The sequence below is a fragment of the Sylvia atricapilla genome, chromosome 4 (assembly GCF_009819655.1).
Source record: "Sylvia atricapilla isolate bSylAtr1 chromosome 4, bSylAtr1.pri, whole genome shotgun sequence".
NCBI lineage: Eukaryota > Metazoa > Chordata > Aves > Passeriformes > Sylviidae > Sylvia > Sylvia atricapilla.
In genome coordinates, this window is record NC_089143.1 from 10,554,675 (window position 1) to 10,571,363 (window position 16,689).

The 16,689-nt window shown below is 41.4% G+C and overlaps 1 protein-coding gene across 7 annotated transcripts in view; it reads right to left on the reverse strand.

Annotated features, from left to right (window-relative positions):
- TBC1D1 (TBC1 domain family member 1) overlaps positions 1-16,689 on the reverse strand; it is a 100,944-nt gene that overhangs the window by 61,108 nt on the left and 23,147 nt on the right. The window contains exon 1 of one of the 7 annotated variants that reach the window (XM_066317123.1): positions 9,596-9,684. The exons of the other annotated variants lie outside the window; for them this stretch is intronic. Within the exon in view, the coding sequence (XP_066173220.1) occupies positions 9,596-9,625 (30 nt within the window). The 5' untranslated portion in view covers positions 9,626-9,684. Of the gene's footprint in view, positions 1-9,595; positions 9,685-16,689 lie in introns of those variants that run through there. 7 annotated transcript variants of the gene reach the window in all.

Sequence of the window (16,689 nt, forward strand, 5' to 3'; positions counted from 1 at the left end):
GTACACTTTTTGCAAAATATGTGAGTTTCAGAGCACTCCATGTAACTTAAGGAGATACAAAAGGTTTTACTTCATTTGAAAAAAAAAAAAAAAAACAAAAAACAAACCAAACCAAACCAATATTTGCAGAATCTGTTCATAGAGTATTGTAAACAAACTCAGAAGTAGAACTTCAGTGCACTCAGTATTCTAATGAAGTTGGACTGTTCTGTTTTGTGATGGTGCTTTCTCCCCAAGAGAGATGCATCATGTTACTGATACACTTAAAGGGCTTCTTACACATGCTTTTAAGACATACCTTATTTGAAGCCTGAAATACAACAAAGCTCTCTCAACTCTCCATAAACTGCCATGTCCCGTACTGGTTTTTACTTTTGGAACCCTCCCCATGAAAATGCATAACCCCAGTTATGCAACTATGCCAACTACAGTTGGCAAAGTCTCCATATAGCTTTTAGAATATCTCTAAATGCAACAGCACCTGACTGGTTCTGAAGGGAGTATTCCTACAAATTGTGCTTTTGGAAAGAATATAGGTATACTCTGCCATATACCTGGTGGGCTTATAACATGGTTCATAACACTAATTCATATTTGCCTAGTCCTTTCTGTCCTTATGACAAAAACCATGACTTTTCATCCTGCACAGCTTTATCAGCTCCTCCATTCAGTACCATAAACCTATACAGATCAACTGTGGAATAAATCAAAAAATATTTCAAATAAGGCATTACTTGAAATACATCTTCAGAAGTGTTTTCTCCATATTTCGTTTCAAAGGTTTCTTTTCACACAGTTTTGCAAATGAAAACAGCATGTCAAGACATAGAAATAGCTGCTGGTCATACCTACAGGGTTCCTGGCTCACATTTTGCAAGGTGAGTACTGAACAAGGCAATACCTGTTGTAAAGCAATAACTAGAAGTATCTGTGCTCATTATGAACAGAGATTAAATCCTTTTTTTGGGGGAGAGGTGTAAGATGGAACTGTAAGTAGCTCCCTTCACAGGGTTGAGGCAGAACTTTGCTGGAGGCTATGGGATGGGAAACAGAAGGAAGCCTATTCTTAAATAGCTATAAATGGAAAAACAGCAATAGCATTTTAAAGCTTTCAGGACAAGAGTTCTTTTCTGTTTTGATTTTTTTGAGGCGGAGCAGAGAATTTGTCTTTTATAACTGAAAGGCAATAACAGGACTTAAAACAGGAAAAGAGGTAGCAATTTTTTAAAAAAATTATTAATCAGACCAAATTTCATTTGTACAATAGAATACAGGCTCTCACATGGTCTCCTCTGCTCTTGGGCTTCTGGTAGTTATCAATATTGGTACAACTAGCAGAATAGGGGTTAGCAAAACAGAGAGAAGTGAATATACTTTCTTTACAAATTTAAAAAATAAAATAAAAAAAGCCTGAAATTCTTCTGTCGTTATTATCAATATCCAATTCCAAACAAGAAAGGAGGAGAACTCCACGTGTATCCTCATTACAACAAAGGTTATTTCTGATATAACCTTCTTGACAGCTGACCCAAATGTCTGTCAGAATCTCCCTCCCCTCAAAATTTATTTTGATGTTTTCACAAAGGAAGGTAGCGGAGAGAAGTCAACCTTTGAATGCTTTTGATTGACATGATGTGTAAGTTTTATCTGCAGCAGAGTAAAACACCATCTCTTACTCTGACAACAGAGTTGACAGACTTGCAAAGGAAACAGCCACACAGCCCTTCCTCCTAGGGCTGCTGGTGGGAGGCAGAGGGACAGATGATGCTTTTAATTGGAATCTAATTTGAACGTTAAACTTATAAGGGCCCCAGGGGAACTGGAGCGAAGAAGCTGATCAGCTTTTTCCAGCATTCTGCCTGACTGGTACCAAATCCTGGTGAAATGATTTGCTTGTGGATGAGCACATTTGTTGCTTTGTCATACAGTAACAGATTTCAGCTGCCTCAGGTCAACTCACAGGAGAACAGGATGGGAAAGTAATGACCAAACATCCCATGAACGCTACTCTGACTTTCACTTAAAAGAGCAGTTAGTTTACCAGGTTTCAACCTTCTCTGCTGTAAAACAGAAGAAAAAAATGCTGCCGGAATTACAACAAGCTACAATAATTTTTTGATATGATTCCACATTTCATAAACAAAACCACATCAGCTGCATGAACTATGTTTGCATATGAAAAAATATGTTTTAGTGTTTCAGTCTAAAAAGGTCAGCCTTCAATGACCGTATGTCAAGCAGAAATGTTGCTTTCACAGAATGATAAACTCTGTAGGTTATATTCCAATGGGACATACCCAAATCCGAAATTCCAAAACATATAACTGGTTCAGGTTCTGGGTAAGTAACACCAGTTTAAAAGACAAGCCCCTTGTATATAATTGTCTAAAACTCCAAAGCACTTCTACAAATTTCCTTTTCCATGACTTGCATTTGAGGAGATTAGAAGCTATAAAAAGCTCCACAGAAACAAAACCAGCATGAAGCATTTAGTGCAAACCATCCAAATTTCCATGACAACGGCTTCAGTGAGCTCACCTCATTTACTACAGCAGCAGTAAATATAGAGGGGCAACTGTTAAGATCTGGGGAAAGTAAGTTATTGGCCTACATAGGTCCTTGAGAAAAACACATAAATCCTGCAAAATGGTTCATCAAAAAAAAAAAAAAAAAAAAGAGAAAAAAAAAAGGAACTGTTTAGTTTAGCTCAACTTTGCCATTTTCAGTAGCAGGGAGTGTGCCTGTGGAACTATGCAAAAGCAGCCTCTTTCCCCCAAACCTGCAATTTCACAGAATATCTGTACCTGAAAATCCTGTTTGGTAGCTGCATATCAAAGGTTTCCCCTGGAAAAAAACCATGCTTTTGATTATAGTGATGGTGCTGCAAAGGTATAAAGAGAAACATTCACATGTCCAAAGCTAGCAACTTTTGAGTTGGAAAGAAGCTTCCAGATACTCCAGAATAATATTTAGTTTGCTTTTAAAATGCCACCATCAATATGTGTGTATACATCCACAGTGCCCTGAGAATAGACGACAACAAACATTTTCACATTCTCTTCACAGTTCTTCAGTTAGAAACAGACAGAACTCTAGGGCACAGAAATTCCAGATAACCTCTTCAGGCCTGACATTTTCACTAAGCACTAGCCAAAATGTCAAGATCCCAATAAAACAAAAATTCCCTGATGGGCCCCTACTCCCTCCATCCACAGTGTGTCCACACAGCCAAAGCCATGTGTATGCTGTTTGTCCAGCTTTTCTAACTGGACTCTCAAGCATAATCTGGTGTGACTACTTCACTGTTTTATTTTGAACAAGAAATATGTTTTAGAGTGGATTCTCCCATTCCACTTCTTGTGTGACAGACTACATTATGGGGGTGTCTCAAAATACCAGAACTGTCACTCATTTAAACAGAACTAAACCTTCATTTTGTGATATATTTCACTGCAAAAATTCGGTTCACAGCACCAAATTAGGGCCAATTCAAAGTAGAAATCACTTCCCAGAGTGAGGTATAACTTGGTTAAAAAACAAGAATAACTGAAAACAATTCAAATACAATTCAGTAGAGTTAACTCAGCGATGAAACACTGAGCTAAATACACAGTAGTTAAACTCATTCCCCTGCCTCACCCTCTGCTCTCTGAGTTCTGGCTGCTTTTCCCAGCTTTGCTGCCTCACCTCCCCTTAAAAATTTGAAAGCATCTCTTGACATATTTTGTGTATCTTAACTGATATGTAAAATACTACCAAAACAGAGGCTGAGAATATTTTTCCTCTGAGTCATTGCCATCCATAAGTATTTCAGCTTCAACAGCTGAGCTGTAAAGGCTTCTAATTTAAAAAAAAAAAAAAAAAAAAAAAAAAAGCGCCAAGCTGTAATGCCAATAATTGAATAATAATTGAATAATTCCATTGAGGATTTACTTGTTAAGTCATTAGTCAACTTCTGTACACCATACACAACCTCAGCTCTTTCAAATTTAAAATAAAATTGTTCAAAAGACTTCTTAAAGTATTTAAAGCTTTTATTAGATGGCACAACAAAAAAGTTCCAACAGCCCCTTAAAGCAAAAGTTTCTCAGATGTGCTGCAGCTTCTACATTCAGGACGATGGGAAGTTACAAACTGTAAAGAGGTTCTTTACCTGACTTTTCCCTAAGGGTATTTCTATTTATGGGACCCAGAGTGGAACTGCTACTTTGGTGTTCTCATTAACACCTCTAGTCTAGTACACGTAAAAGACTGCTTCATTACAGTAGCCTTTCAAAAAAAGACTATGATGTGAAACTGTATTTTAAATCATCAGATGTAAGGCAAATAAAGTTAAACTGCAGTGCTGCAGACATATGTATATATGGCAAAAAAATCCAAACAAGCCCTTAGTTGTATTTTCCGCCTTTGATACAACCTGGGGTTTTCCCTGATCCTGCAGGATTTACTAGTAGTTTTGCTACTGGTTGTCTCAGAACATGTTAACCACATGAAGACAGCTAGCACCAACTTCCAGAGTGCCCTTCAGCAAAGAAAAGCAAACAGTGTTTGACTAGAGGCTAAAAGTTCTGTTTTGAATTGCAGAGGACAGAACCTGTACAAAAGAGCAAGCTCAGCTACCTTGTCAGGCTTGGCTTGTTTAATCTGAAGGTCAACATGAACCTGAAAGAAGATACTCATGAGAAATTAATTCAGAAAGGCATAAATGATTCAAGAGAAAAACCTTGATTGCTTGATTGCTGAACTGCAATCTACATGGCCAGGAATTTCTCTGTGGAAAGCTCTACTCCTTACTAAGCATCGCTAATGTACTTGACAAATGCAGAGGACACTGCTCTACTACACCTGCACAGCCACACAAATGCCATGTGGACAACTATATTCCATCCTCTCCTATCAAACGGGGAGCATCTAAGCAGAGCAGGTGCAATTAGAGCCTGGCATGCAGAAAAAGAAACGGAAGGATGAAGAATAAAAGCAAATAGTTCCAGAGGGAACTTAACTGCTGAGTAACTGAGGGGTTTCACCACAGGACTGACTTCATTTCAAATGCTGAGCACATATTCCTCAGTCATCACCCAGGCCCCCGCAGGGGAAGGCGAGGAGTGACTGGCATACAGAAAACAGTCCATTTGAACTGCTTGGGATTTCGTGATAATCTGCATTTATGTGAAAGCTGTCAATTGGCAACAACACTTTACACCAACATAAACTGACCTGGAGAAACACACTGGGCAGAATCGTGGTGTTCTCTGACAAGGGCATTGTGCAAGCTTGGGCACCAAAACACAGCTCTGGCAGAAATCTGCACTTTCTCTTTGCTACAGTGCTGGCATCCAGCCTGGGAGACAAGTGAGGGTCTGTCCTTTCAGCCCTACCCACAGCGCCAATGGCTTCAAGGAGATTCTTCCACGAGCAAAACTACGGCTTTTGAGCCTCCCCTCCTCAGCAATTCCCAATTCTTCCCTGGCACTAGCTCACTATGAACTACTTGATTCTTGAAACAGTATGCAAGTATTCAAATTCCTTTACAATAAGGGTTATCAGGGATAAATGCATTAGCACAAACAAGACCTGCACCCCATAGAATTTCACCACCACTTACCTACCCAAATAATTTAAGTAAGATGGGCTTAGAAGTAAGACAGGTTTAACAAACATTTAAGTTTTTTGGCTTTAGACAGTTTTAAAATGCTTGGTTATGAGGCCTCCTGAAGAGACCAAACTTGATTTGTTTGGCTAAAACGTAAGTCATTTACTGAGGGATCAAAGATGTCCAAAGGTGCTCAGCTTTGCTGGAAGCCATGGGGAATAAAAGAAAGAGGCATGTCAGTTAAACTGGAACAAAACATCCTCATAAAAAAAGTGTGATATAGCCTAGAACAGACCAGGTAAAAAGCCAAAATCATCCTTTTAAAACACTCTAAAAAAAAGAGCAGGAGGGGATTTCTTGACCATCCTGATTTTCAATCCTCTTCATTCCTTTGTAGAAGGCAAATTAATTTCATATATTGTTACTCCCATGCATGCTCCTCCAGAGGTCTACTAGGCACTCTATTATATAGAAAATAGTAGGAATGATGGCAAAACAGCAGCAAGATCAATTCTAACAGAGCATATAAAGCTGTGTTAGGATTACAAGAAATATAAGTGGCATTTCCAATATTATTATGATTACTTCTTCAGTAATGTTTCATGGCACAAGCCAAGTAACCACATCCTGCTGCATTGAATAGGATAGACACTTGCTTTGGTGATGGCTGGAGAACTTCCTAAACTGAGCAAAGTTCATAGGCTCTTCCAACTCAGAAATCCTTGAAAAAAAAACCATACTAAAACTTATTTCTTGTTTTGCTGTTGGGAATTTCAGAGCATCTATTGTGAACACACCCTAAAATCTGACATTCGTAGGAGAAGGAATCCAAACAATCAGCTTTCTCAAGTCAAGGTCCAACAAGAGCCAGCCCAGCTGGGGCAGCTACACTGTACACCCACCCTTTTCTTCCAGTGCTGGTGGCACATCAGTGGAGGCTCCAGCAACACACACTATCACTGAATCAGGATCTCTTTCCCACCTGCTGTCCTGCAGGTGGGAGGCAGCTGCTCAAGGTGGATTGATCCCTACCAGCAAAATCGTTAAAGAAGAAATCTTGAATTATTGCATAACTTTGCTTTGCATTTTATCTTAAGTTATTTTCTTTACTGGTTCCTTGTTGGTTTATAATCCTTCAGACAAATAAGTTGAAGTTAACTCAGCTTTTAAATCATATACAGCACCTTTTTTTTGCGTGTGTGTAACTAGAAAGAAAAACTGTATCAATTTCAGAGCTTGCTGAAAATCTGAGGACACATTTACTCCAAATTCTCTATTTATACAATTTCTTGAACTAAGAACAGTTTCTATTTCTTCAGCAACCAGTTCTCTAATTCTGGTTGCTGTAAAGCTGCTTCTGAATAAAAATTTGCATTACAAGTTAAGCAATTTGTAAAGAACTAAGACAAATCTCTTTTAACTAAATCTGTATTAAATATCATAGGTGCAAAAATAAAATTACTTTTAACTGCATTATCTCCTACTAATGAATTAATAACGTGCCAGTTTACCACTAAAACTGCATTTCTTTTTTTTTTTTTTTTTGAGACTGAAAGCTTTGACATTTTTCAACCCCACAATGATTACTTTTAGTAACAGATACTTCAGTGACCTAAACTGAATATGAATAGTCTTTGCGTATCTACAAAAGCAACTGTATTTTCTACTCAGAACAGTGTAAACACAGTTTACACTTTCAAGAGACTGTTCTTTTAGGTGCTTAGTCAAAGATTTCCCTTAAGTCAGTTGTCTAACTTTGTATCAAACTATGCAGGAAAAACAGGTATAACTATTCTTTTTTATTTAAATAATTTTAGGAGACTAAAACAAGTCACTACTTTAGAATTCATTATCCACAGAGCCATCATGCAGGGATTTAGCCATTATCATATGGCCAATGGGGGCAACATCAATTCACACAAGACCCAAGTAGGGCTTTATCCTCCAGCCCAGAATGGGCTCCATGGCTGAGCCTGGCAGCACTGCAAAACTCAGCCCTGAGGAGCCTGTGTCTAGGTGAGAGGCAAGCTGGGTAAAACTGCATGTAAAAATGTGTAAATAAGATATATTAAAGATAATTGTTTATACAAACACCAGGGTAATCAATTTTATAGCACATGGGAGTAACTTCCTTCACATGCAACTATCTGCAGGCCGGGTGACTTGCCTGGTGAGACAGAATACTTATGTTCCTTAAGTGGGGGGTCACTCATTTTTAAGTAATAGATGCAAGGGGGGCAGTTTCCTCCTCCCATCCTACAGTCCTTCCCTGTTCTGGAATGGGCCACCATCTCATAAAAACTGGAAAGGCTCGCATTTGTGTTGAAAGCCCACAGCAACAGCTCCCACATTTTTACTGATCAGATTTTGGCAGGCAGGAAAGCTTTCTCTATCATCAAGCCTCATTTTATATTTCTAAGTACACTGCCTTGCTTTCCCTCCCAAATTAGTGCTGACCATTAATGGCCATCAAAAGAATAAAACAAGTAGTTGTGAGGAACCAGCATTGAAATAATTAGTTTTGAAAGCCCAGAAAGCACTCCTAAAAGCAGTTAGAAGTGTGTTTGTGCAAGAGCTTGTTTGTCTAAAAACACAGCGAACTCTCCGTGCTCTAAGTTCTGACCTCCTCCTCCTCCAACTCCTCTCCGACCAGCTGCCTTGCCCAGCTGACAAGTGAACAATGAGGGAAGGAAATGAGCCGTGCCTTGGGCACATCCTTGAAGTACGTACTCAATGGCATCACTCATCTTTGACAGCAGCCACATGTACAGGACCCCGGCACATATATAAGGGTCGGGATGGCATCAGCCGAAATCATTCCTTCAGATAACACGGCAAAACGGGTTTTATGTTGTGCGTAAGACAGAGCCTGAGGAGTGACAGGAGAGGTAACTACACGTGCTCCACCCAATAGGTCTTCACCCAGAGAAAAAAAGGCAAGTGGAAAGAGAAAAGGACACATTTCGGTTTATCAGGGTGTGTCTAAAAGTCCTTTCAAAGCAGAATAGAGCAAAGCTTTCTATCTGAGAACCTGAACAAAGGCAATAGTCACATATCAAGCACTTCCCTCTTAGCATCACCCGAGGGTAGGTATTTCACCTGTTAAATATTCAGGAACAGGGACGCAGAAGTAATTAAGCAACTGACCATTTACACCAAACAACAGAGAAGGGCGAATCAGGTTTTATATGTGGTCTGCCTAGCAGCCTACGCTGTTTGTTCAATTCCAAGATATAGGTTTGGTTTTTTTCCCGAGCTGGTTTATTCAAGGAACCTACAATTCTTGACTGTCATACAGCTTTTTCACACACTTGTCTTCTTCTACGTGTTAAACTGTGCCTTGACAAAGAATATAATTTGCCGCTCATTTTAAATTCAGAATGACTGTTACTTCAGAAATTCTTTTAAACATCAGCTCAAAACTATGGAGATCTTTAACCATCTTTACTGCTTTGCATCCCCATGTAATTTCAGTTACAGTGGAAAATCCTACTGAAGCCCTAGACACACAGATGAAGAAGCCAGCACGACACATGCATTGTCATAGTTAAAAATGTAAGTGTCCAACTAAAATCCAACTTATTGTTCTTCGTTAATTCAAAGCATGACAAAAAACACGGGAAAAAAAAGACTCCAAAACAAACAGTGGGAGCGCTGTTACACATTCCCTAGAGTGCAAAAGTAGCGTTAGACTTCAACAGGCACTAAAATCAGGCCTTCTGAGCAGTTTTAATTACAGTCTCCCCTTCTGCAGACCCGCAGAAAGGCAGAACAAGACCTGAAGCTTCGCATTTAGCCCCTAAATAAACCCAAGCCATGTCTGACAGCAGGTTGACTTTACCGGTCACTTTGAGTACTCCTCCTTTTCCCTGGCTGAACAATACAGCAGTGCTCTGCTCCCTTCCCAGACACGACCGACTTGCCTTCAAATTACACGCGAACATCTGCAAGCCCTAAGGCTGGACTTTACTTCCCGAGCGCGGCGGGCGCCGCACCGCCTACCTTGGCCACCCAGCTGAACAATGGTGACATCCTAGGGGCTCCGGCACGGCGATCCCCGGCTCCGGCCGCTCCTCTCCGCCTCTCCCGCCCGCCGCCTCATGCGCCGGGAGGGGACCGGCCCGCGGGGACCCCCGAGTGTCCCCGAGCCCCGCACGGCGACTCTCCGCGCCGGGGACACTGCCCGTGGCGGCGCCGGCTGCAGCCGCGGGGCTGCGGGGCGGGAAGGGAGGGAAAGGGAGGGAAAGGGAGGGAAAGGGAGGGAAAGGGAGGGAAAGGGAGGGAAAGGAAGGGCCGGGCCGCGTCCCGCCCCCGCCGCGCTCCGCCTCCGGAGGGCTCCCCGCGCCTGCCGCGGGAGGGGAGCGGGCTGGGGAAGGGAAAGGGCTCGGGAAGGGAGAGGGCTCGGGGAAAGGAGCGGGCTCGGGGAAAGGAGAGGGCTGGGGAAAGGAGAGGGCTGGGGAAAGGAGAGGGCTCGGGAAGGGAGAGGGCTCGGGGAAAGGAGAGGGCTGGGGAAAGGAGCGGGCTCGGGGAAAGGAGCGGGCTCGGGGAAAGGAGAGGGCTGGGGAAGGGAGAGGGCTCGGGAAAGGAGAGGGCTCGGGGAAAGGAGAGGGCTCGGGGAAAGGAGAGGGTTCGGGGAAAGGAGCGGGCTCGGGGGAAGGCAGCGGGCTCGGGAAGGGAGAGGGCTCGGGAAGGCAGCGGGCTCTGGAGAGGACTCGGGCGAAGGAGCGGGCTCGGGGCAGGAAGGGGCTCGCCCTCCGGCAGCGCACCCGGCAACGCAGACAATCGCCGGCCGCCGCCTGGCGCTGCCCGGCCCAGCGCTGACGACGGGATTCGTAAGTAAAACTTTCCGGGAACATCCCGACATCGAAGCCATTCCTAACATTAAAGGATCGAGCGAAAAATCATCTGTTTGAAATCACTGTGAGATGTTACACTTCCAGTCTGTCTTGCCATTCGTGTTAGCTAATGGCATTTGACATCACACGCTAGCGACTCAACTTCCAGAAATCAGACTGTGGTGGAAGGCCAGACAGCAGTGTACATGTTTCCGGCAGGTCCAGGGATGTAACTTGCCACTCAGCCAGGAATGCTCATTCCTGTCGTTGCTCCGGCTGAGCTGGCTGTGAACACCCTCCTCCCCTTCAAAGTGGCCGTAGGGCTGCCTGAAACAACTAATTTTCATGAGTTTGGAGGAGGGGCACAGAACCAGGAAAGGAAAAAAGGCTTGGAGTTCACAGGAAATAATCCACTGGGCTCAAAACAAAAAGCCTTTTATTTTCCACCACCTCGCAGAAACAACATGAAGAACTAGAGTTGCACAATCGTAACAGGAAAGCATAGGGGTCTGCTATGCACTTCTCAATAAAATTCAACTGGCCGAAGTTAGATGATGAAGTGCCAAATTCAGCTCTTGGTTTTGCCCAAAGACACTCTCACTGACACAGCTGCTCCACTGTGAGAGTGCCCTGTGTATGCTTGCCCTGGCACACTTACAGCCAATGGAATGATCTCCAGGTTAGAGCTGACGCTGCTCCAGTTGTTTGAGTTATTAAATGAAAACAGAAGGGAAAGAGTGACAACCCTGCACATGGGCCAGGGACAACCAGAGCCAATCTCACAGCTCACTGAGGCAGAAAAGGGATAGTTTTGGTGCCTGGCTCAGAATGCATGACCCTGCAGCCCTGGGTTTGGTTCATGCAAAGCAAACAAGGCAGCGAGCTGCCAGAGAGCTCTATCACCTCCTAACGTGGTGCTGGTGAGTGCCCTAGCACTGCTCTGTGTCTGTAATGGGCCACACAGGGATGAGGGGGCAACGCAGAAGTGGTTCTTCTCAGGCTGTACCTAAGATACAGTTATGAAATGAAAACCTTAACAAACATATTTCAGATCTTCATAAAAGGAGAGTAAAGTTCCATTTTCTAATAGTTCTACAGATTAGAGATAATTCACAAAGATGGCCAGTGGTTCTCTCTGTCAGTTGTACAGATGTTCTTAGCCATAAGCCAAATAAGTGACTGTGACTGATACCCATTCAGGCAGCAGTGACTAAATATGACTGATACCCATTCAGGCAGCAGTCTCTAAAGGCTTACTGGCATGGTAGAGTGAGACATTTTCACTGCTGCTACTGTTCATGATGGACAGAGCACATACATGAAAAAAAACCCCATCTATTCTCAGGGCCTTAAACTCAGAACCTGACAAGAACTCTAGAAATATTGCCATCTGAAGTATAGAACCAGGTCTGCTTTTATTTCATAAAGTAACTGAGGGCATGAGCAAGGCAGAACACTCCTCATTATGTGCTGCTCATAACCACTATACAGTACAGTATAACCACTATATTTGATGGTTGCATATGAGTCTCAAGAGTCTCATTTCTCTAACACTGAGTGTGAACAGTATTACTTCTAAATAATTATTTCTTCCCTTTTCTCCAAGGAGACCCTGCCAGCTTGGGAGTTTTTCCAGCTTCCCGTTCCTGACTGACATCTTTACACAATTTTAAACTAACAATACACACATCTGCCCCTGAGTCCACATTAAACACTGATGTCAGTCAGGATATCTGGCTTCTCGCCCTGTCTGCAACTGGCTCAAACAGCCATCTCCAGTGTGTTACTTCACACTACTTAACCTCAAACCTGTTGCATCTAGTTGTTATAGTGACATTTGTATGATTTAAAATGCACTCTGAAAACTTCTACATGCTTCTATGGGATTGGGAAGAAGAGTGGTCTGGTGGTGAAGATACCGAATTAGGAGATAGAGTAACAATGAATGAATTCCAGCTTCTGCTGTTAACGTGGCTTTCAGGCATGCTACATAACTGCTCTCTCTGCTTTAATTCATCTGTTAAACAGAGATGATAGATGCTGGCCTTGAAGGAAGGAGAAGTGGGCACACTTCGGCATTTGGGAAACAGCTGGATGTGAAGCTTAAGTGTTCAGCTATAAAAAACATTTAGTAATACATTAAATTCTTCAGAGTAAATGAAAAGGTCACTTTTTTACGTTCCAAAAAAGATGCATATAGTAACGTAGTGGGAACAATAACTGCATTCATTTTTCAGGATGTTCAAATTTCTAAAAAGAGAACCTCTACATTTTAATATTTTAAGTTTGTCTTGTGTAGATAACTGTCTCTCCAAAAATACTACATACCCATTTTGGGGACATGGAAAAATTTAGGGCCAGGGAATAACATCTGTATTGCATAAATAGTAAGTAGCACTTGACACCATCTTATCCAAGTGTATGATCTCTCAAAAAATCAAAACAACCCCCTCAGTCCTATAAGCTGTTCCGTGTTATCATGGAAAGTATTAGCAAGATATTTGTGGCTGTTTTCAAAATAGCAACATTTAAAATACTTCAAAGCCACATTATCAGAAAGGCGATCTTTCTGTTTTACAGATGTCCTACATAAATTTACACATACACAAATACCCCTACTATGATTTCTCCAACAAACTTTTCTCATTAAAAGAAGCCATTTGGAGAATGAAAGAGATATAAAAAGAGAAGGGAGACATAAGGAAATATTAAGAAGAAGGGAGGGTGCAGTTGACCTTTCAACTCAAGAAAGTATTTCTGCTTCATTTTCCTCTCATTTCAGTTTCTCTAGGTTTAATAGCCATAAATATTTTTGTGTGTTCACAGTGCATCATCACTGAATGAAGCCTCACAAGAACTTGCATTAAGGGTATAGCCACAGCTGTGGTACCTGAGAACTGGCTTCTTCTGTTCCTCTTTTGTTACAACTAGTGGTGATTTTAAAGCAGATCCTATTCCCATTTAGTTTTTTCTTCTGCATTGTACTTAAAATATTTTGCCAGTTATCCTTCTCATGAATTATCCCCTCTGTCCACATTCACTTGCAACTTTCACTTATATCTTTCCTTCCTGTACACAGAAAGGTCTTGATAAATTCAGGTGAAAAAAATAGAAGAAAAAAAAAGCCTGCCATTAATTATCACTTTCCAATATTTGGTCTTTGTTTAAAAACACAATTTTTATCCTTTATCACTTATTTCTCATTTTTCTTTAGGATTTCCCTGAGTATTGTCTCATCCTTTCCCCTTCCAAGTGTGATGGCTTCTACTTTATCGGAGCAAAAGAGAAAGAACGTAACTACTGTGAGAGTACTATTTGTGATGTGAATTCAAAATGTAATAATGTTTTGGTTCTTAGATGCAGCCATACCAAAATAAAGAGGTCTAAGGAAACACCAGACTTTTATGGCACCTTCACACAATGTGACATACAAAAAATTATTTATCTGAATCCATCAATGGAAAAGAGTAACCAATCCTCTGGATTTCATCCTATCCAAAGACTCAATCAAACCTAACTCAGTGGTTCCTGAATATATACTGTGGTAAAGAAAAGAGTAAGCTTTGTTATTTCTTTTGGCTAAATTATAAGCAAACTTTTTTCTCAATACAAAATAAAATATTAATCATAAAACCAAATTACTTCACCAAACCAGATCTATGATGAAAGACAACAGCAAGACCCAACACATAATCACAGACTGGTAGTGGCTTTCCTTTTGTGTTAAAGTGCATAGGAGCCCACTGCCCATGCTAAAAGATGAAATCCAGCTTTCACCAAAGCACCTGGAATGACTTTCTTGTTGCTTTCTAGACACTCAGTGGAAACAGAAATTACACAGATTTGGATAATCTTCTTAGTACTGTGAGTGAAATTTTCTGGCTATTTGCTAACCAGTAGCAAATAGGAAAAATGCTGACACTGGGTGGGTGCCCAGAGGTAACTTGCAATTCACTCCCTGTGTGGCAGACAGGATAGAACAGTTCCTCACCAGACTGCTGGGCACTGATTCAGCAGCAGAGTCCTTTCCAACATCTCCCGTACCTTTAGCTTACATATAACTCCCTTTTCCACCACAAAATTTGTAATTGCTAAAATGCTTTGATTCAAGTGATATTAGGATTTCTCACTTAAGAATGAAAAGTCACGTTGGTGATGGGCTATCTGTCCTCTTCCCTACCATCACTATCCCTCCTCTCTCCAACAGTGTCAGAGCATAAGAGGGTTACCATGTGCTGGGGCTCAATTGCACCTCAGCAAGAGGACTGAGGGAAAGCAAGATCTGTGAAGGGAAAGGTGACCTACACCTGTAGGAGAGATGGGCCACATTGCTCACTCAGCAGACAGTGGAATTAAAGTCTTCCCTGGGCAAGTAATACCCTAGAGGCAGGGTTACATCAGCTGGAGTGAGGTCATGAGAGTATCAGAAGATAAATCACCTCATATGGTTGAAGCAGCTTTCCTGATTGGCTACCATTATCTTCATGTTCTTCCCCATGGGTCTATTTTGAACAAAAAAGTATTAAGGCATTCTTTTTTTAATTTGAAAAAGTTCTATCTGGAGAAAATGGTTTGTGTTTTTCTTATGTCCTGTTAGAAGACAGTTGTGGGTGATAGCAGATGCTGGGATGATCAGTCAGTTACCTTGAACAGAATGGATAATTTCTTAGCAATTTCAATTTGCTCCAGAAAATTCAGAGTGGAGGGGTTTTGGTGAAATCCTTAGTCAGACAAGGGACTGGAGAAAATACTACTCACAGTACAGGGTAGTATTAATCATTCTGTAAAGGTAACCAAGGATATACATAATCAGCATAACAGTAACACAATCCAGCTTTAGAGTCCACCGCTGCCCATTCATAAACATAGGGTCATCTGATGCAAAGAGCACATCTGGACTGAAATCACTGTGCCACTTCAAACCCTTCTTAAAACACTGATGAGCAAACTTTGGATTGCAAGCTTTATGCTGGATTGTATTTTTTGTCTTCCCACAGAAACATAAAGCTTAAAGATGTCAGGAACTTTGCCATGGGTTCTGACTAATTCCACTCAATCACAATCATATGTCTGCATTTGACCAAGATGAAATGCACACTGCTGAGTGATCTAATTGTAATCAAATTATCAGATCTCTATAAATGACTGAAAAAACACAGCCTGAATCTACAGATAAGTCCAAGCAAGACTTACGAAGATCTCTTGTGAGAAGGTCACTTTGATATGAATAGTTGGATGCAAAAAACCCACAAGGATTATGTGGAAAATGAGCGACAAAGGAAACTTGGAGGGAATTGTCACAAAGAGACATCAGAGGCTCCATGCATTTATTCTGTTTAATAATGAGGGTTTTCTGGAAGCTGTGAAATGAGCAGGAAGAGCAGAAAACAGGCAGGGCAAACTAGGAAACTGCAGAAGCAAATCACAGAGCTCAAAATAAATGGGGATGCTCCCAGTATGCAATGACAAACACACAGGTCAAGCCATTGAGATCATCAGCTAAGTCTTGACTGTAGCTGAAACAGCTGGAAACCTCCTGTTTTTCCTCCTTGTCAGGCAGTAGCTTTTGGTCTTCTCAGTGTCACCAAGCTGAGGGATAACTTAGCTGAGCTCTCCAGAATGCTGAGGTGGCTCTGGGGAGAGAGCAGCAGATGCACACACACCCTGACACACCTGGATAAACTATAAAATACTAATTACACAAGACTGCTTATTTTAAAAATCTCCCAGCACTGGGATGCAAAACAAGTGAAAATCAAATTGCCATTAATGTCTCCTGGCACTAGATACATGGCCCTGAAAGGACTTTAAACCCTTACTGCTGCTTCCTTGTGACAAGCACTCACAGATCTCAGGAAGAAAAAAACCACAAACCTCTTAAAGTTTAAAAAACGTTTTCAAAATGCAACTAGTTAAAAGTTAAAGTGCTTGTTGATCTTTAAGCTTATACAATTACTGCAGTCAGATGGGAAAACAGATAATTCATTTGAAGATAAGTCTCATTTCCTTTGTAAAGAAGCATTACCTCACAGTGGAAAAAATCCCCCAAACTACTAGGCACTTCTATTTCCAGTAACAGATAAGTTATAGAGTAAAAAATGTCTAGAAAGTATTGAGGAAAACCTATGAACAGAACATGACACCTCTCATTTAACTGGTTAAAATCAAAACATAATTATAATTTTATCAATTCCCCATATGCTATGGGAGATATATATACCCTGAATGCCTATTTCCATTACATGGCACAATGTTAGATTA